We start from the raw sequence: 17,622 nt of genomic DNA, 5'->3' as shown, positions 1-17,622 counted from the left end.
GCCACCCTGCTTTGTAGGACACAGCAAAGCTATCGTGTTGTACTGCCCTTTACAGAATTGTTTGGACGTGAAATCACCCATCGCAGACTCGCACTTTGCTGCTGCTGGTGTTGGTGTTGGTGGTGGTGGGACAACAGGCTCCAGCCTTGGACGTGGACGAAAGATAGCGTCTTTTTAACTGGCAAGCTCCCAGTTTTGACGCCATGGACCGCCATGTGCAACCCCTTGCCGCAGATAGCTTTAAAAACGGAGGACTCCAGGCATAAATGTCACTCGATCAACCAAGAGGAAGAGGGAAAAATCTACATTAGCTCGCTCTTCACTGATCCCTGTTGACCATGGCTGATCTTCTCACAGTGCTCGTCATGTCTTTATTCAACCACGTCACTGGTTGGTGGGAGAATCCGAAACGAAGCATATTACAAGTCGAATCCTCGCAAGATTTGGAGAATCCAGTTGAATCTTTGTGATGAATAGATCGCGTGGATCTTCCTGTGTTTAAAATGCCACACGGAGAGGTTCCAAATGTTCGATTTTTTGTTCATTTTCGACACACATTTTGATTATTTTCATCCAAATAGCGTTCGCAAAGCAGCGGTTGTTGCCATTTCACTTGCAACCGAGGAATGGCGAAGCCAGTAGGACACCGAGTGCAGTGTTCAACGAGACAAGGGACCAGTGGGGTAGCAGAAGTCCGGTGCCTGCTTAATTTATAGTGCTTGCGTTCGCAACTGCGGGGAACAGACACTCACGGATGTTTGCGATCAGAGGCTCACATGGTGTGGGTCTGATCCGAGTACACTCACTCTCGTCTCCATCAATGCCCCACAGCAGAAAGAAGAAAAAAAAAAGAGAAAGAAAAGAAGACAGCGAGTGAGAGTGAGAGAGAGAGAGAGAGAGAGGATACAACGGTGTCACTGTAAACCTGTGAACACGAGAGGAAGGCGAAGAAGAAGCCATTCCCCTCCACTAGTCCAAAACAGTCCAAATCTGTATTACCTTTATAGGCCAACCTTAGCATCCTAGAACAGCCCCCAAAGGACCCCCGGGTAAACCGGAACACCACCCACTCCCTCCCCACCCCCACAAGCCTTTTTCTTCTAAGATTCTTCTTTTGTGGGATGAATGATGCACATGATTGTGGTGCGTGCATTTCCATCCTCGATCCTGCATCTCTAGGCCTGGACACATATGGCTCAGCCGCCGCTGGTGTTCCAGCCTGAGAGGGCCACTCACCTCTGCCTTCCCACCTCCCCTGCCCTTGGCTTTAATCCTCTGAGGCTTACAGCAGCCACCCAACTGCTCTTTTTTGCTTCAACTTCCTCCTCTTCTTCTCCTTCAACTAGAACAAAGATAGATGGTGCGGATCACCAAGAAAGCAAAGGGATAAAGCTGATTTGGGTGTCCTGGGGAGCGGAACAGGGGCACTGGGATTGGATGGGTCAGTTGTGGTGGGTGCGGGGGAGTGGCAGGCAGGGTGTTGTGACGATGAGAGGAGGCGGGTGGCCCACGACCCACCCAAGCGGGGCTGCAACCCGACCCCCACACCGCCGGTGAACTCTTTCCCTGTCTGCCTTGTTGGATTTGTGCTTTGTGTCCCCTTCCCCAGTGGAGGCAGCACCTTCGAGTGCATCTCCTTCCACCTACCTCTGTTCCATTTACGACGTCACGGTAATATTATGATGTCACGCACGTTTTATTTCCATGAAGTAAGATTCGGTACGTTGATCTTTTCCAAATCTTGGCTTCTTAGATTTCATGGAATATTATAGTTCATGTGATCAAATCTACTCAAATCCAACAGAGGTTTCACATGAATAATTCATGATCTCATGGATCAGAGAAGAAGATGAATGACAAAGATCCGAGATGGGTGAATTCCTGACCTTTCATGGTGCTGTTCTTTCAGTAAAGTTGGATTATTTTTGGATAAGATTAGAATTTGGATGCTCATAGTGCGAGTTCATTATTATGACTTTTAATCTGTAGGCCCTAAAAAGCTTCTGTACGGTGCGTGAGCGGAAGTAATCACACTTGTAAGGAATGAGTGATGCCACACTTACGGATAGATTCCGACTCCAATAATCGACTATTGGTTTGCGTGTAGAACAGCAACACCAGATAGATCGCAGGAAGTTAATTCTAAGGTATAATGGCTGACACCTGTCGATTTTTGGTGTGGTTAAGCCATATCTTCTTTTTGTTATAAATCATATCTTCATTATCAATAATTAAGATTATTCTTCGGTGATTTGGATGCATGACATGATGATGATGATGATCATCGGAGTGGTTGTCTACTTATTGGAGCATAAATACGTGCAGTTTGTTACATTGACCTCCTCTCACATCTTTTGGGAGGTGATATAAATGAAAATAGGGTTCAACTCTTAGCATGTAAATTAAAATGATATTAGAGTGGTTAATAGTTAGTATGATTTTTGTTAGTGTAAAAAAAAAAATATCTAGTTTTTTAAATATCGTCCTGCTTGAAAATTGAATGTTTTATTCCTCAAATATTATGCATTTGAAAATCGAATGTATGATTTTTTTTCTTTTAAGAAATATTCATATGATATGATAGTTAGGTGGATAAAATATTGAGTTAGGTGATGATAAAAAGAAAAAAGAAATTAATTGACTGAAATCAAATCATAATAGTGAACCGAATGAATTCATGCATCCAAAACAAATAGACATAAATGAATGAATGATGAATTCAGATTCAGATATAGGAAACAGGGTTGGACCTCATCCCTATCTATGCTCATAAATGATCTAGGGTTGGCCCTCGACCAACCTCAATGCCAGCATCCCCAACTTGTTCTTGCAAGCATAATGACTCTAAATCGATCGAACCACATGTATGACGTCTTTCCGATCAAGAGTGCAACACATCACATTTCCTGAATTGAAAATGAGAAACTAAAATTGATAAATATGCTAAAAATTAATCTTAATAGTTGATACCATAGCATGACACATAAATAGCCCGAGGACACATCATTCACATCAGTCGGGTCCCAATCCATTGAGGTCGGCAATTCGATGTACGATATTATGGCTCATTGATTCTAAGATGACTTGTGTAATCATCCTTGTGTTTATCATTAATCTATCTAATGATCGCTCTAACACACTATAAAACATCTCAAGTGTGTTTTTAAAAAATAACAATTCGATCTTTATATTATTTTAATGAATCCTCCACTAACATAGGTATCAGGAGAACCTTTATCATGTATGCTACTCCCAACCCAACATAGTTCTTATAGGAGCATCATACGAACCCTACTCCATTACGTCTCAATCTAAGAGGAACTTAAGAGTGACCTCCACTACGTCTCAATCTAAGAGAAACTTAGATTATGTGGTCCTTTATAATTGGATAAGATAGATAATAGAACTAATTTGATTTTGATGACAGATATTGGCCAATAGAAAAAAAAAATTCATATTATAGTAAAATTCCTTAAGGGATGCCCTTGATGGGAGGAACTCTCATAATAACTTATCTTAAAACCTCTACTCTTGTCTATAAATAGACATGACATCTAGGGACTAAATGATGCATATCATAGAAGATGCAATTGAGATATTATAGTTTCTCTCTTAACCTCCCTAAATCATCAATTCAAGTGGTCTTACGAAAAGATAGAAAAAGAGGAGAAGGAGAGTCTAGTTCTAAAGATGGTGCCCAGATCACACAAATATCTTTTTCATGACATCAAAAGGTACGTATTGTAAAAATCGATCTAATATTATTTGATTTTAATCCTAGCATAAAAGTTTTTTCATATTACATAAAGTATATCACAAATTTTATGCTTACAATTAGTATCAGAGCCTAGGTTCTTAAGATCAAATACGTTATATTTGTTATTTTTGTTTACGATGCTCCAATGATCCATATATTTTGTCGATCTAAATTCCTATCTATCTATCCTGTCTTGACGCTTGCTTGCGGTCAATGTTAGATTCTTTGTAACATGATGATCGACGAGTATTCCAAGTATAGAACATTGAAAAACTGTAAAGAAAGTAATGAGATATCTGTGGAGGATGAAAGATTATATACTCATGTATAGAAGATCAGATCAGCTTGAAGTGATGAGATATTCAAACGCCGATTTTGTAAATTACCTCGATAGTAGGAAGTCCACTTCAGGATTTGTATTCATCTTAGTTGGTAGGACAATTGCTTAGAAAAGTATAAAGTAATCGCTTATTGCATCATCAATAATGGAAGCTGAATTTATGGTATACTTTCAAACTACAAATCAAGATTTATGATTATGAAATTTCATCTCATGACTTAGTGTAGTCTACTCAATTGTCAGGCTGCTGAAGATATTTTGTGATCATACCACAGTAGTTTTCTTCTCTAAAAATGACAAATACTTTAGTGGTTCCAAGTACATCCAGATAAAGTACTTGATGGTTAGAAAAAAAGTTTAAAAACAACAAGTGTCAATTGAGAACCTAAGCACTACTATAATGATTGCTTATCCATTTACTAAAGTTTTATAATATAAAATATTTAAAGAACATGTTGTTAGAATGAGATATGTGAGCAAACCATTATCAGGTGATGCTTGTTTAGGTAGATACTATTATTGATATTTTTCTTGCTTAGTTAAAGTTATTTATTTTTGTTATCCTATTTATATTTAGATTTATGCATATTATAGTTGAATGTAATAATAGAACTATCTACAAATTACATGGGTCATTATGAACTATATTAGGAAAAGCTAATAATATTGTGGTACATAGAATAGAGTATGACTTTGATGATATATAATCGCTATGACTCACATTTATAATTGGACTTACTGTAGTATTATTGTGCTTATTGGATTTATTGTCTTGTTTTTAAAATTCATGATCATGTATAAAATATTTTTAATTTTTTTAGAATTTAATTAGATAAAATTATTTTTAAATAATTTTTTTTGTTTATTTTAATTTTAAATATATTTTATATCTTATCAATTTAATTAGTAAAGTATGAGAATATTAGATTATATGATTTTTTATAATTAGATAAGATATATAATAGAACTAATTAAATTCGGATGATAAATATTGATCAATATAAAAGAAATTCATATTGGGAGGAACTCTCCTAATAATTTATTGTAGATCTTCTATTCTCACCTGTAAACATAAACAGACACTACATTCTAAATAATGCAATTAAAAAAATCTAATTCTCCTTTTTATGCTTACGTGTACTTCTCGGACAAACAGAATCTAACTTAATAATAAAAATAATAGTATCTATTGTAACTGTTCTGCACGTTCTATTTTGCTTCCATTGGCGAATTGTTGAACCGCCACCTCCGCCAACCAACGCCTCGGCGTGCGGTTCGGCGAACACTTATTGGGGAGTGTTTGAGCCCCGGAAGCATCTGCTACTAGCCGAACCAGATCAAGCGATGAACTCCCCAAGAACGAAGATAAATTCCATCTCGATCTCCCGTGATGACAACATGTCAACTCCCTCACGTAACATAAACCCCTCCGCAACTCTCGGAAACTGTCGCCTTCCCTTTAATCCCACCTTCGGTTCTTCCTCTTGTTCTTCTTTCTTGCAAGCCAACCCCGAAACCCTTGCCTTCCTCCTTCCTTCCCTTGTACTCTGACGTACGTATCTTCCATTTCGTCCCATTATAATCGCCCGCTCATCCACCTCCTGTTCGTAGTCGACGATGGCGCCTAAGATGACCGACGTAGAAGCTCTGCAGCAGCAGAAGCAGCCTCTCTTGGCTCCGGATTCGGCCGGCGATGACCAAGCGACCCTCGTGCAGAAAGCCATCAGCCAGACCTTTAAGAGCACCGCCCACCTCGCCAAGCTGCTCCCCACCGGCACCGTGCTCGCCTTCCAGCTCCTCTCCCCCATCTTCACCGACGGAGGCCACTGCATGGCGGTGAACCGGCTGATGACCGAGTGCCTCGTGGCCATCTGCGGCCTCTCCTGCTTCGTCCTCAGTTTCACCGACAGCTTCCGTGACGGCAACGGCACGGTGCGGTATGGGCTGGCCACATTCCGGGGACTGTGGGTTATCGACGGCACCAAGCCGCTCCCTCCGGCGATCGCGGCGAGATACAGGATCAAGTTCATCGACTTGGCCCACGCGTTGGTGTCCGTTCTGGTGTTTGCGGCGGTGGCGCTGTTCGACCAGAACGTGGTGTCCTGCTTCTTCCCGATGCCGTCGGAAGAGACGAAGCAGGTTCTGACGTGCTTGCCGGTGGGGATCGGAGTCATCGGCAGCATTCTGTTTGTTACTTTCCCTACCACCCGCCATGGAATTGGCTTTCCCCTCTCTCCGCACTGAGGGCCAATCAATGTATTCCCCCCCTCTCGTCTCCGTGAAGATGCAAAAAAATATTCATTTATTGTTTGAAGATTATTACAGATTTAAATTAAAATAGAGAAAATTTTTCATTACGCTCACACGTTGATTGGAACATAAGACTTCCAACGATCAGATGTCTCGAGAGAGAAACAGAGATGAGAAATTATTGGAGTTGGATGAAGCATTGTCACGTAAGAAAAAGAAAGTTGCTTGAATATTAGCATGTTTTGTAGTCATTAATGTCTACCATAAGTTGTAGAATAATGGAGAACATAAATCATTTAAGTTAACACACAACGAAGAGAACATAAATCATAACTTTCATGTCGGTATCACATTGGCATCCACACATGCAGTTTAGAAGGATAAATAAATAAATATACATATACAATATACAAATAAATAAATACTCTTCTATTTCAATCATATTTTTGTGCTTATATATATATATATATATATATATATATATATATATATATATATATATATATATATATATATATATATATATATATATATATATGCTACTTATTTTAATTTTTTAATAAATATACCATTGTTCATTTATCCACAAAGAACATTGTTTATTTTCTAAAAGATAAAATTGTTGATTGTCTTCGTTGCGTCGCTTTCATCCTTGGCTCCCCATCTCGGTGTCCTCGTGCTCTACTTTGCCCTACTTTTCCTTGACATCATCATCTATTTTCTACCTTGCCTCCACAAGCTTACCCAACTTATTGGCTCATCCAAGCCCCACGTCCACTTTACAAGCTCTCTGGCCATGTTTCGACGATCCTTTTTTACTCCCCTTGATTTCGATCATTTGTCATCGATGATTTCGGGGGCAAACTCTTTGCCAATGATTCACCAAGCTCCTTGGTCACCAGGTTGGCTTTGGTCGTTCTAACAATCTTTCTCGACTCGACTCTCTTCAACCTCTTTCTTTGTGTTGTCATAATTGTTATCGTTTGTTGCTTACTCATCTTCTTTCACAATCTTTGCTTCTCCTCCTCTTTTCTTTTGTCCTATTCTTTTCTTTTGTTATATTCACTATCGCCTTTGCCTCCACTCCTCTCTCCATTTATAGTTAATGTTTCGATGGGTACAAGTGATGTCAAGATTCAACAAAAGAAAGGATATGTCGGGTGGTGAGAGAGGTTGTTAAGATATAAAAAGGGTAGGAGCGAGGATAATAGGGTAAAGACAATAGGATAATTTTATATTTTAAAGAAAGACACTGTAGAATAAATAAAAAAAAGGTTATTTTCGAAAATTATCATATATATATATATATATATTTCAAAATGATCATTTTGAGAAGCTCATAAATTTAAAAATTTTCAAATAGCACATTAAATTTTTTATAGTGTCTTTTTTTTTTCTAAATGAGGCGAGGAAGGGTTGCCTCTCTCTATCCTTGCTTATGATCGATGGTTGGGGGTAGGGGATTGTTTGCGAATGATGTAACAATTGTACTTTCGTCGTTGGATCCAAGAAGGGTAATTATGCATTCGTGGAAGGAGACCTTACTCTCGACTAGGAACAAGGGCTGCGAAGGCTATACCTCCTTTGCTAGCAAGTTCGATGGAGGTGGCGATAGATCTGATAAAGGTAGGAGTAAAATAATCTTTTTACACCAAGGGTTACTCGAAATTTATTAAAATTGAGGTTTTGGTGGAAATTTTTTTCTTCTGATAATTTGCCGGTGCTTATATTTAAAAGAAATGATGTGAAAAGTCGAGATGTGGACATTGTGGTCGTGGTCAGGGTTTGACTCATTGTCAACAAAACCCTCGCCGCGACAGGGATAGAAAAGATAGTCGTCTATTCCTCGGCCCTCCATGGCCGCCGCGGCTAGGTCGGTCCTTCGCTCGCATTCGCTCCGGGCCGGGGCGGCGCGGGTCGCCGCCGAGTCCGCTGCGGCCTCGCGCCCTCTACTTCGCGGTATCCCCAAGATGAGGCCGGCTGTCGCCGCTCGCTTCCTCAGGTAGTAGACGGATCGGTAAGAATACCGTTCCATTAGGGCTTGGTTCCGAGAGCGCTTCTTACTGCCTTCGTATCCTGTCTACTAACGATTTTTCCCTTTTGGTAATAATTGAAGGTCTCCTGTCGAGGCGAGCTTCTGCGTGGAGACGCTGATGCCGATGCACAGCGCAACGGCCTCGGCGCTGATGACATCGTTGCTCAGCGTTTCGCGTAGAGGATACGGGTGGCTTTCTGAAGGTATTATCTTTGTGCTTCTTTTTTTTGGCTTGAATATTGTATGCCTTTTGGAGATCCTAAATGTGGCCATTTATTGCTCGAGAGGATAAATAAATAACGCAAATATTTTGTTTGATTGTATGCAATTCCTTTTCCCTTTTTCAATCATTACTCATTAAACTTGATGCACTTCATGTATCTTCTGATGAAAACAATACAGTGCAGAGCTATTTTTAATGACATTGATTAGTGTTGGGAATGTTCTATAATCATCTGTGATTATCAGTGCACTTTATTGTATATTGTCTTTGAATTATTGACTTTGATATGCGCAATTTTCATTTGATGAACTTGTGTTATTGTATTCGACAATAGCCAAAGGCCTTCATCACGATAGTTTTATTGAAGTTCCATAATATTCACACATGATTTCCTTTTTATGGTCAAGTGCACCTCTTCTTCTGAGTTGGCAATCAGAAATATGCCTTATATAATTCCAGCAAAAGTCTGTAACTGCACTAAAGTCTCTTTCCTAGGACCCATTGTTTGTCAAACAAGCAAGTATCGAGCAGCAAAATGAGCATGATCCCTTTAGAATATCACAGATTTGATATCGGTTTGAAACAATTATGGTAACTTATTGAACAGGTACAGTATCATTATACCGGTTAGTCCGACGTATACCACCTGGTACCATTGAATAAAACAATAAAAGTAAACAATGAATTAGTATGTGTGGGTATTTAGCTACATGTTTTTGTAGAGATTCTTCTTTAGACCAGAAAATATCAGTCGGTGTGTCATGGACCAACTGGTATTTAAAACCATATATGGTATATTAGGTATTGGTAAGTGAGTAGCCTGATATAGTAAAGTCAGCACAGTTGATACACCATAATATTTGAATTCGTGCTTCTAGCCATTGTATAATCATAGAGAATCATGCTGAAGTGGATATGAGGAACAACATGTTGCAAGTCAAGAGAAAAATAATTCTTCTTCCATGCCCTGTTAAATGATTACCATGAAACCCTTCATAATCAAGCATTGTGTAAAGCCTGCTACATATTCTATTCTACTTGCCCCCATGAATTGTATGCCTTCTACCTTAACTACATAAACATGCTCCTTATAATTGTCACTTTGCTTTTGAATCAGATTACACAAACGAATCATAGAAAGAGACACTATCTGAAATCAGGTTTGCAATATCAACTAGATTAGGCAACCTTAGGTTATGGACTTATTGTGTCGCCTATGCAATTGCCCAGGTTCCGAAGCAGTAGCCTAGCTAACAAACTAGAAGAAGTCCTTATGTTTTTTGGACTGATACTTAAATAATGTGATAGAATAAACTTGATAGGTTCATCATATGTGGTTGAAAAATCAACATTTCCATATGCCTTATCTTTTATAGTAATGGCATTAAAATATTTGATAATATTCCAGACTGTTTAAGAATATATTTCGTGTTTTGAAAGAAATTAAAATAAATAAAAAATAAAGAACATACAAGTATTTCAAGTTAAGCAATTTATAGTGAATATATTGCTCTTGTAAATAAATTTCCATGGTATACGTGAATTATACATACGAATTGTACACATATTATTATATATGATTGTATATGTCTATAAAAAATGCCCAAGCAATTGCCCTAGACATCCTGAGGCTTGTTTATGGCTCAAGGCCTAGGCCTTCGATGACCGCCTATGACAACACTGATTGGATTTAGCCTTGTTTTTGCATTTGTTGAATTGTTGTGGTCTTTTTTTAAGAGTTTATGGTGCTTCTTGAATTGAAAATCATGACCAGGGCTCACTCAACTTAGTGGTGAAACCATTCTTGTCTTGTAAATTGAATTGCTGTGATTCTTTTTTAAAAATCTGTTTTTATTGCATGAATATATTATTTTTTGCGTTAAATTAGGTTAAGAATTTTAGAAAATTGCATTGAATTTAGATTTTACTGTCATTTCCTTTTGGAGTCCACCCTATAGCTTGTCTCATGTCAAATAATGTGGCTTGGAAACAGTTTTAATTATCACCAAGATAGAGTAGCATAAGGTATCAAAACAAAACAAACTTGATTTTATTGCACATTCTTGTTTTAAATACGATCACTATTTTCATCTCCTGTTTTTTTTCCTACTTTTGATACAAGAGCATATCTTTTCACTTCTTCCTTTTGTAGGACGAGATGAAACTAGATGAAGGCCAAACACCAAAAGGTGATTAACATGCTTGTTTTAAATAGGATTAGGTTCCTATTTGCACTTTGTGAACTGTATGTTGAATTGTTTATTCCAGCATGTTTGTCATGTGTGTCATATGTATATGGTAATAAAAATTTTTGCATGGGCTATACTGAAAACCAGAGGCAGAGTTATCTATTCTGTATCTGGAAACCTACACCGAATGCATGTTTGTTGATATCTAGATAGCATTTCTTTATCTTGAATCTTCTTTTGATGTATTGCCAAATGGGCAGAAGTACTGATATGCTGTATTTAAATCAGCTGGCAGTGAAGATGCATGATGATGTATCAGGTGGACTCGAGCAATGTTTTGGATCAGACTTCTGTACTGCTTCGACAATGATACTTAGCTATGCTATTGAAGGAACTGGCTTATGTAGTTTTGTGATTTTTCTGCTAGATGAACCAGAAAGGTTATTTGTTCTTGCTTTTGCCCCATTGTTTTGCTCATGCTCCATGAAATGCTGAAGCTGTATGGAACATTTTTGAGGGACTGGATGCCAACAAAACATGGAAAATATATGCTCTCAAGTTGTTAGCATCTTATTAGTTTGACATACTCAGCTAAGATCGTAGTTCTGTTTGTGTCAAACTTGTCTCCTCGTAATGCCAATATTGTTTCAATAACCTTAGAAGTTTGAAAATGATTTTGTAAGCATTACAAATGCTCTTTTATTCTGTCAGAAAATGGATTCTCCAAGTAAACCTCATGCATCTTATAATTCTCACACAGACATCGGACTTTCTTCTCAATTGTTTAGGTCAGTGGCCTTTTAGCACAAAGAACAGTCAAACAGAAGACTACTTGTTGCTCTTTTCCTTGCATTTTCCTCCATGGTATCCGTTAACAACAACATAATTGTGATAGAAGATGATGAAATTGTCTCCCAAAACATGGTTCATTGTGTTTCATCGTTACTGTCGTCTCGTAGGTCGAGTCATGTCTTGCCATAATTGTGATAGTAGCTGCCATGGATTTCTCACTGTCAATAATCGTTCTTGTTTGATTTAGAATGATATACATATCAGCTCATTTCTCTTTATAATTACTCCTGTAGACAATGCCATGTGTAGTTAAGACGCAAATAAATGATCACTTGTTTGCTTGCTATGCCTTGCAATAGTTGTCCATGGTTTTCCTATCTTGATCACTTATGGGAAGATCACTACCCTTTTGGGATTTCTTTTCCTTGCAGTAAATGTCCTCTGCACGGATCTTCCTTAAGGCCTGTATGTATGTTCTCTGCCAATGCCTGCTCCATCAGCTGTAAGTTAATCACTACATAGTAGTCATAACCTATTTCACATTTGCATCTCTCTCCTAGTTTTTGAAGTTTATAGTGGGTTCGGTACAAGCAGAGAATTTGCACATCATGAGATTGCTTGGTCATAATGTCTGAATGCTTTGGTTGAGCCTAATGAAGCAGAAGCTTGGAATTTAAGACTTATTTAGCAAAAGTATGCAAAATATTCTGACTAATTTGAATGGACATTTAGTAAGAAAATAAAGTCTATAACATATTGTCTTTGTGATTATGCATACCATAAAAATTAAGACAAACACGATAAACTGATCATAATATTAATTAATAACCCCTGAATGATTTAGAAATAAATGATTGAAAAATCTTGTTTTTGGGATGTTTCCTGTCAGGGATATATGCTGTCTATTGCAACTCAGGTGTTCGACGTAATGCAGCAGTGTCGCATCATCACCTCCCGCGCCGCAGATATATATATATGTATGTATGTATGTCTCGTGTTCCCCTTGTCTCTTCACGCCCAGCTGTTGTTGCAAGCTGTCTTCCTCTGCCCTTGTTCTGCGACCCTCGTCTCCCACCTCCAAATCTTGCGCGCGCCTAACTCAAGCAAGTCACCGCCTGCTAAAAACAAAGAGAGATGGCGAGGGAATGGCCGATAGAGGCTATTTGTGGGCAGGTTAAGTGCTTTCCTCCGTGAATCTCTCACTCCAGGCCATGATGCTGCAGCTGCACATCTCCCGTACTTTCGGCAAACATTTTTGGGTGTCCAATCTGCTCACCTCAATTTTAGCTTCCTGTGAGATCCATTTATATATACACAGCTCAGGGAGGAGTAATGGCACGGCTGCCTCTGCATTTCCATTACCATGTCCAACAACTGGCCGTACTTTGCCCATCACCACGACCATTCCTCCGCGTTGGCCCCTCACCAGCTGCCCCCGGCCGTTGGCCCGGGGGGCGCCGCCGCGCCCACCTCCTGGGCCGACGAGTTCCTCGAATTCGCCGCCGCCAGGCGTGGCCACCGCCGCCGCTCCGCCAACGACTCCGTCTCCTTCCTCGGGGCCCCGCTCGCCGACGAGTGTCCCGGCTTCGATCGCCTCGACGACGACCAGCTCCTGTCCATGTTCTCCGACGAGGTGCCGCCGCCGTCTTCCTCCTCCGCCGGCGTCCCCGTGTCGTCCACGTCGACGCCGTTGGACCACGGCAGCATCCACGAGGGCAAGCCGGCGGCTGGCCCTGAGGAGGCGCAGAGCGTGTGCAAGACGGATGCGGATGCATCGGCCCTGGCGCCGCCGGCCGCGGGATCCGAGCCAATCTTAGACCCCAAGAGAGTGAAGAGGTGAGCCGCCCCAACTCCCCTACATCGGTTACAATCTCATGGGTTCCGCCACGACCCTTTTCGCTTGGATTTAGGATCTTGGCGAACAGGCAGTCGGCGCAGAGGTCCCGAGTGCGCAAGCTCCAGTACATCTCGGAGCTGGAGCGCAGCGTGACCACACTGCAGGCACGTAGAAATCTCCTCCTTGTAAGTCTCCCAACGCACTGCGAAGTGTCTTACTAACAGTTCCTCCCTTTGTGGCACGTCGAGATGAAGAACGAAGTGTCGGCGTTGTCTCCGCGCGTGGCTTTCCTGGATCACCAGCGCTCCATTCTCGCGATGGACAACAGCCATCTCAAGCAGCGGATCGCAGTACTGGCGCAGGACAAGATCTTCAAGGACGGTGAGTAAGCTCTCAAACAGTGGCACAGTCATTTCGATCCATCTGTTTCCTCTTTTTACGCTATTATTTCAGAGATTTTTTTTTCTCATAAGGAAAATACCCATTTTTTTAATATTTTCTTGGGATGGTATCTTCCTTTTAAAATTCTCAGACAGTAACCTCTTATTTAATCTTTCATAAATGTCCCTTAAAAAATCTATCATTTTTTTCTCATCCAAATCCAAAAACACTTTCCTTCAATTGTTTATAATATTTTGTGGGTTGATTCTTATCCACAAAACACTGTATAGTATTTTTGTTGTAAAAATGCTATAGGATGTTTTCAAAACAAAAACACTATATAATGTTTTTAAAACACTATGCAATTTGGGTGGGAAAATATATAATGTTTGAGAATTTTGAAAAGGGGTACCATTCGGAAAAAAAACCCAAAAAGAGGGTATTTTTTCGGACAATCGCCCTATACTCTTTGCCTTCTTTATTACTTTATCATTACAAATTATATATGTACAGTTAGCTTTTGTGTATTCTGTATCTTATGCATGGTTAATATATTACATTTATTTGTTTCCTTGAGAATAAAAGAAGAAGGAGGCAGTTAATTACTAAGTCATGATGGTAAGGAGAACTCTTATAACAGTGACTTTCCTTTAACCAAATACCCCAGTGATCATAAACCTCGTTGATTATAACTTTCTATGCATGCATATAGCTTGGAAGAATTAGTCTATGGTGGTGTATCGGACTTACTTACCAGAGTTTAAAGGTTTATATGTACAATATTGATCTGGTGGTAATGTGTCAGATAAATTTACCAAAGATTAAATATTCGAACCTCATCTGGTTCAAAACTTGATTTGATAAACTTGATTCAGTGTTATAAGGAGAACTCTTATAACACTGACTTCCCTTTAATCAAATACCCCAGTGATCATAAACCTCATTGATTATAACTTTCTATGCATGCATATAGCTTGGAAGAATTAGTCTATGGTGGTGTATCGGACTTATTTACCAAAGTTTAAAGGTTTATATGTACAATATTGATCTGGTGGTAATGTGTCAGATAAACTTACCAAAGATTAAATATTCGAACCTCATCTGGTTCAAAACTTGATTTGATAAACTTGATTCAGTGTTATAAGGAGAACTCTTATAACACTGACTTCCCTTTAACCAAATACCCCAGTGATCATAAACCTCATTGATTATAACTTTCTATGCATGCATATAGCTTGGAAGAATTAGTCTATGGTGGTGTATCGGACTTACTTACCAAAGTTTAAAGGTTTATATGTACAATATTGATCTGGTGGTAATGTGTCAGATAAACTTACCAAAGATTAAATATTCGAACCTCATCTGGTTCAAAACTTGATTTGATAAACTTGATTCAGTGTTATAAGGAGAACTCTTATAACACTGACTTCCCTTTAACCAAATACCCCAGTGATCATAAACCTCATTGATTATAACTTTCTATGCATGCATATAGCTTGGAAGAATTAGTCTATGGTGGTGTATCGGACTTACTTACCAAAGTTTAAAGGTTTATATGTACAATATTGATCTGGTGGTAATGTGTCAGATAAACTTACCAAAGATTAAATATTCGAACCTCATCTGGATTCAAAACTTGATTTGATAAATTTTAAATGGTACACAGATCTTGTCTGTTGATGATATGATCTTGAAATCAAATCCAATCTTGAAACAAAAAGTCAAAAAAGATGATAAAGGTTGCAAATATGCAAAGATAATTTCCTGGGAAAAAACATGATAGAAATAATGTTGTAAGTACTGCATGCACTGTGTGCCGCATTGGTTGGGGAATTTTGCAAGAGTCAATCAGTGTGACGGATTTTGAGATGCTTCTCTTCCTCATGAACGGGAGGTTTTGATCTCCTCGGATAGCAGAGAGGATGGTTGTATCCGGTTAAGTTAGTAATCTAGTTTTATTTTCTTTCGGCACGAAAGAAAAGTACTGCATGACTTGGTAATGTGATTTACGTGAGTGAGTGAGTGAGTGTGGTTTCATGTGATGCTGCAGCACATCAAGAGGCGTTGAAGAAAGAGGTTGAGAGACTAAAGCAAGTCTATCACCAGCAAAATGTAGATGAAATGGCTGCGTCCACTTCCGAACCTGTTGGGCTCGCAGAGAAGGAATTGATAGACTGAGAAGGAACAACACTTGGATCTGCAAAAGATTTTTCAAGGTGGTAGTAATGCATCCTACAACTTGTGTTCATCTTTCTAAAGGAGATGTCGATATCAATTGTGAACAAGAATTGGTCAATGAGGTGTTGTGGACTATGAGAGGGTTTGTTTGAAGGCTTTTGTATTGTTGAGAGGGGTGTGGGTTTGTTCCATTAAATATTGCATATATCAAATACCTCTGTAGGCATATATCAAATACCTCTGTAGATTTGTTTAAGATGTTAGGTTTTCTTTTTCCCAACAAATTTCTGCTGCACATTTCCACTATTTTGAAGATCAAATATTAGAAATAGCCTTTCCATACAAAAAAAAAAGATTCGTCTTACCAATTTGTATCGATATATCAATCAATTATCGATATGATACATACAGAGTCATATCGAACTATACTAAATGTACCGACACATGGTATATGAAGATCTATTGATGTGTCATAGAGACGTGAACAAAATTGGTTACGTTAAGATCAGAAGAAAGGAAAACTGTCATCCAAAATGCTACTGAGAAACCAAAGCTCATCGAGAGAACCTTTTACAAATTTGACTAGCTAAAGGGAGTTTGTTTTGATGCATATTCTGGATAAGTTCAGATTTGCTGTATAAATAGGAGAGGGATATGTGAATGCAATCGAGCTTCTTCGATAATTATTAAGGAATTATGAGGAGAAAGATTACATTGAGTTTGAAACAATACGATACTTCTTATTTATACATTTTAGAAGTGAGAATTTTCCTTAATAGAGGAGGATTAAGACGGTGCTTCTGTCAAGAACGTCGATCTTGGATCGATGTGATGAAAGCAATTTGTGGGTGAGAGGCTTTGTAAGGGAGTCCGCTAGTTGATCAGCCGTATGTATATGAGAAACACGTAGTTGATGTTTGACAACTTGTTTTCGCACGAAGTGAAAGTCGATGGCTATGTGTTTCATGCGTGAGTGGAATACTGGATTGGCGTATAGATAAGTAGCTCCGACATTATCACAATATATTGTAGGAGTAGAGGTGATGTTGATGTCAAAGTTTGCCATACCGGACTGTACCGCCCGGTACGGGCGGTACGTACCGGTTCGACAGACCAGCGGTACACCCAGCTACAGTGTACCGTACCGACACTGTAGCGATACAGTGTACCGTACCGACACTGTAGCGGTACACCGCTCGGTACACCTGTGTGTACCGCTCGGTACACCGTACCGTACCGGTACCGAGCCCGGGTCGAAACACCGGTACGGTACGATACGGCGAACCTTGGTTGATGTCAAGTTCCTTGAGGAGATTCATGACCCAATTGAGTTCTGCAGCAGCGGTGACTATGACACGGTATTCAGCTTCAGTTGTAGAACGTGCAACTGTCTTTTGCTTCTTAGAACTTCAACTGATTTAATTAGATCCAAGGAAGATAATATATCCCAACGTGGATGTTCTGTCATCAAAATTCCTTGCCCAATCAGCATCAGCAAAGGCGTGGAGATTAAGGGGGGAGTGTTTGCGGAAAAAGAGGCCATGATTGATAGTCCCGTGAAGATACCGCAAGATTCATTTGACTGCAGACTAATGCATAGTAGATAGTCGATGCATGAACTAGGATAATTTACAGAACAC

At 39.4% G+C, this 17,622-nt stretch overlaps 2 protein-coding genes and 1 long non-coding RNA gene across 3 annotated transcripts; all 3 read left to right on the top strand.

Moving 5' to 3' along the window:
- The first annotated feature begins 971 nt into the window (after positions 1 to 971).
- Positions 972 to 2,251, top strand: LOC108952613 (uncharacterized). The gene is made up of 2 exons (XR_010512963.1): positions 972 to 1,719; positions 1,805 to 2,251. It is a non-coding gene; the product is annotated as an uncharacterized LOC108952613 (long non-coding RNA).
- A 3,396-nt stretch (positions 2,252 to 5,647) lies between these two features.
- LOC135672398 (protein DMP4-like) lies at positions 5,648 to 6,421 on the top strand. Its single transcript, XM_065180879.1, has one exon. It carries the CDS (start codon positions 5,715 to 5,717, stop codon positions 6,339 to 6,341), a length of 627 nt encoding a protein of 208 aa, XP_065036951.1. The 5' UTR covers positions 5,648 to 5,714; the 3' UTR covers positions 6,342 to 6,421.
- A 1,805-nt stretch (positions 6,422 to 8,226) lies between these two features.
- Positions 8,227 to 16,266, top strand: LOC135645438 (basic leucine zipper 19-like). The gene is made up of 7 exons (XM_065163808.1): positions 8,227 to 8,364; positions 8,464 to 8,585; positions 11,083 to 12,088; positions 12,476 to 13,422; positions 13,497 to 13,587; positions 13,678 to 13,804; positions 15,855 to 16,266. Exons 4-7 carry the CDS (start codon positions 12,950 to 12,952, stop codon positions 15,980 to 15,982), a joined length of 819 nt encoding a protein of 272 aa, XP_065019880.1. The 5' UTR covers positions 8,227 to 8,364; positions 8,464 to 8,585; positions 11,083 to 12,088; positions 12,476 to 12,949; the 3' UTR covers positions 15,983 to 16,266.
- Positions 16,267 to 17,622: the final 1,356 nt, after the last annotated feature.

This window comes from Musa acuminata, chromosome BXJ1-4 (genome assembly GCF_036884655.1).
Source record: "Musa acuminata AAA Group cultivar baxijiao chromosome BXJ1-4, Cavendish_Baxijiao_AAA, whole genome shotgun sequence".
NCBI classification, from domain to species: domain Eukaryota; kingdom Viridiplantae; phylum Streptophyta; class Magnoliopsida; order Zingiberales; family Musaceae; genus Musa; species Musa acuminata.
This window is presented reverse-complemented; position numbering and strand designations above follow the sequence as displayed.

Coding starts and splice junctions, on each gene's coding strand:
- LOC135672398 (XM_065180879.1), top strand. CDS start 5,715: ATGGCGCCTAAGATGACCGACGTAGAAGCTCTGCAGCAGCAGAAGCAG.
- LOC135645438 (XM_065163808.1), top strand. CDS start 12,950: ATGTCCAACAACTGGCCGTACTTTGCCCATCACCACGACCATTCCTCC. Junction 13,588..13,677: donor GCAGCGTGACCACACTGCAG/GCACGTAGAAAT, acceptor GTCGAGATGAAG/AACGAAGTGTCGGCGTTGTC. Junction 13,805..15,854: donor GGACAAGATCTTCAAGGACG/GTGAGTAAGCTC, acceptor GTGATGCTGCAG/CACATCAAGAGGCGTTGAAG.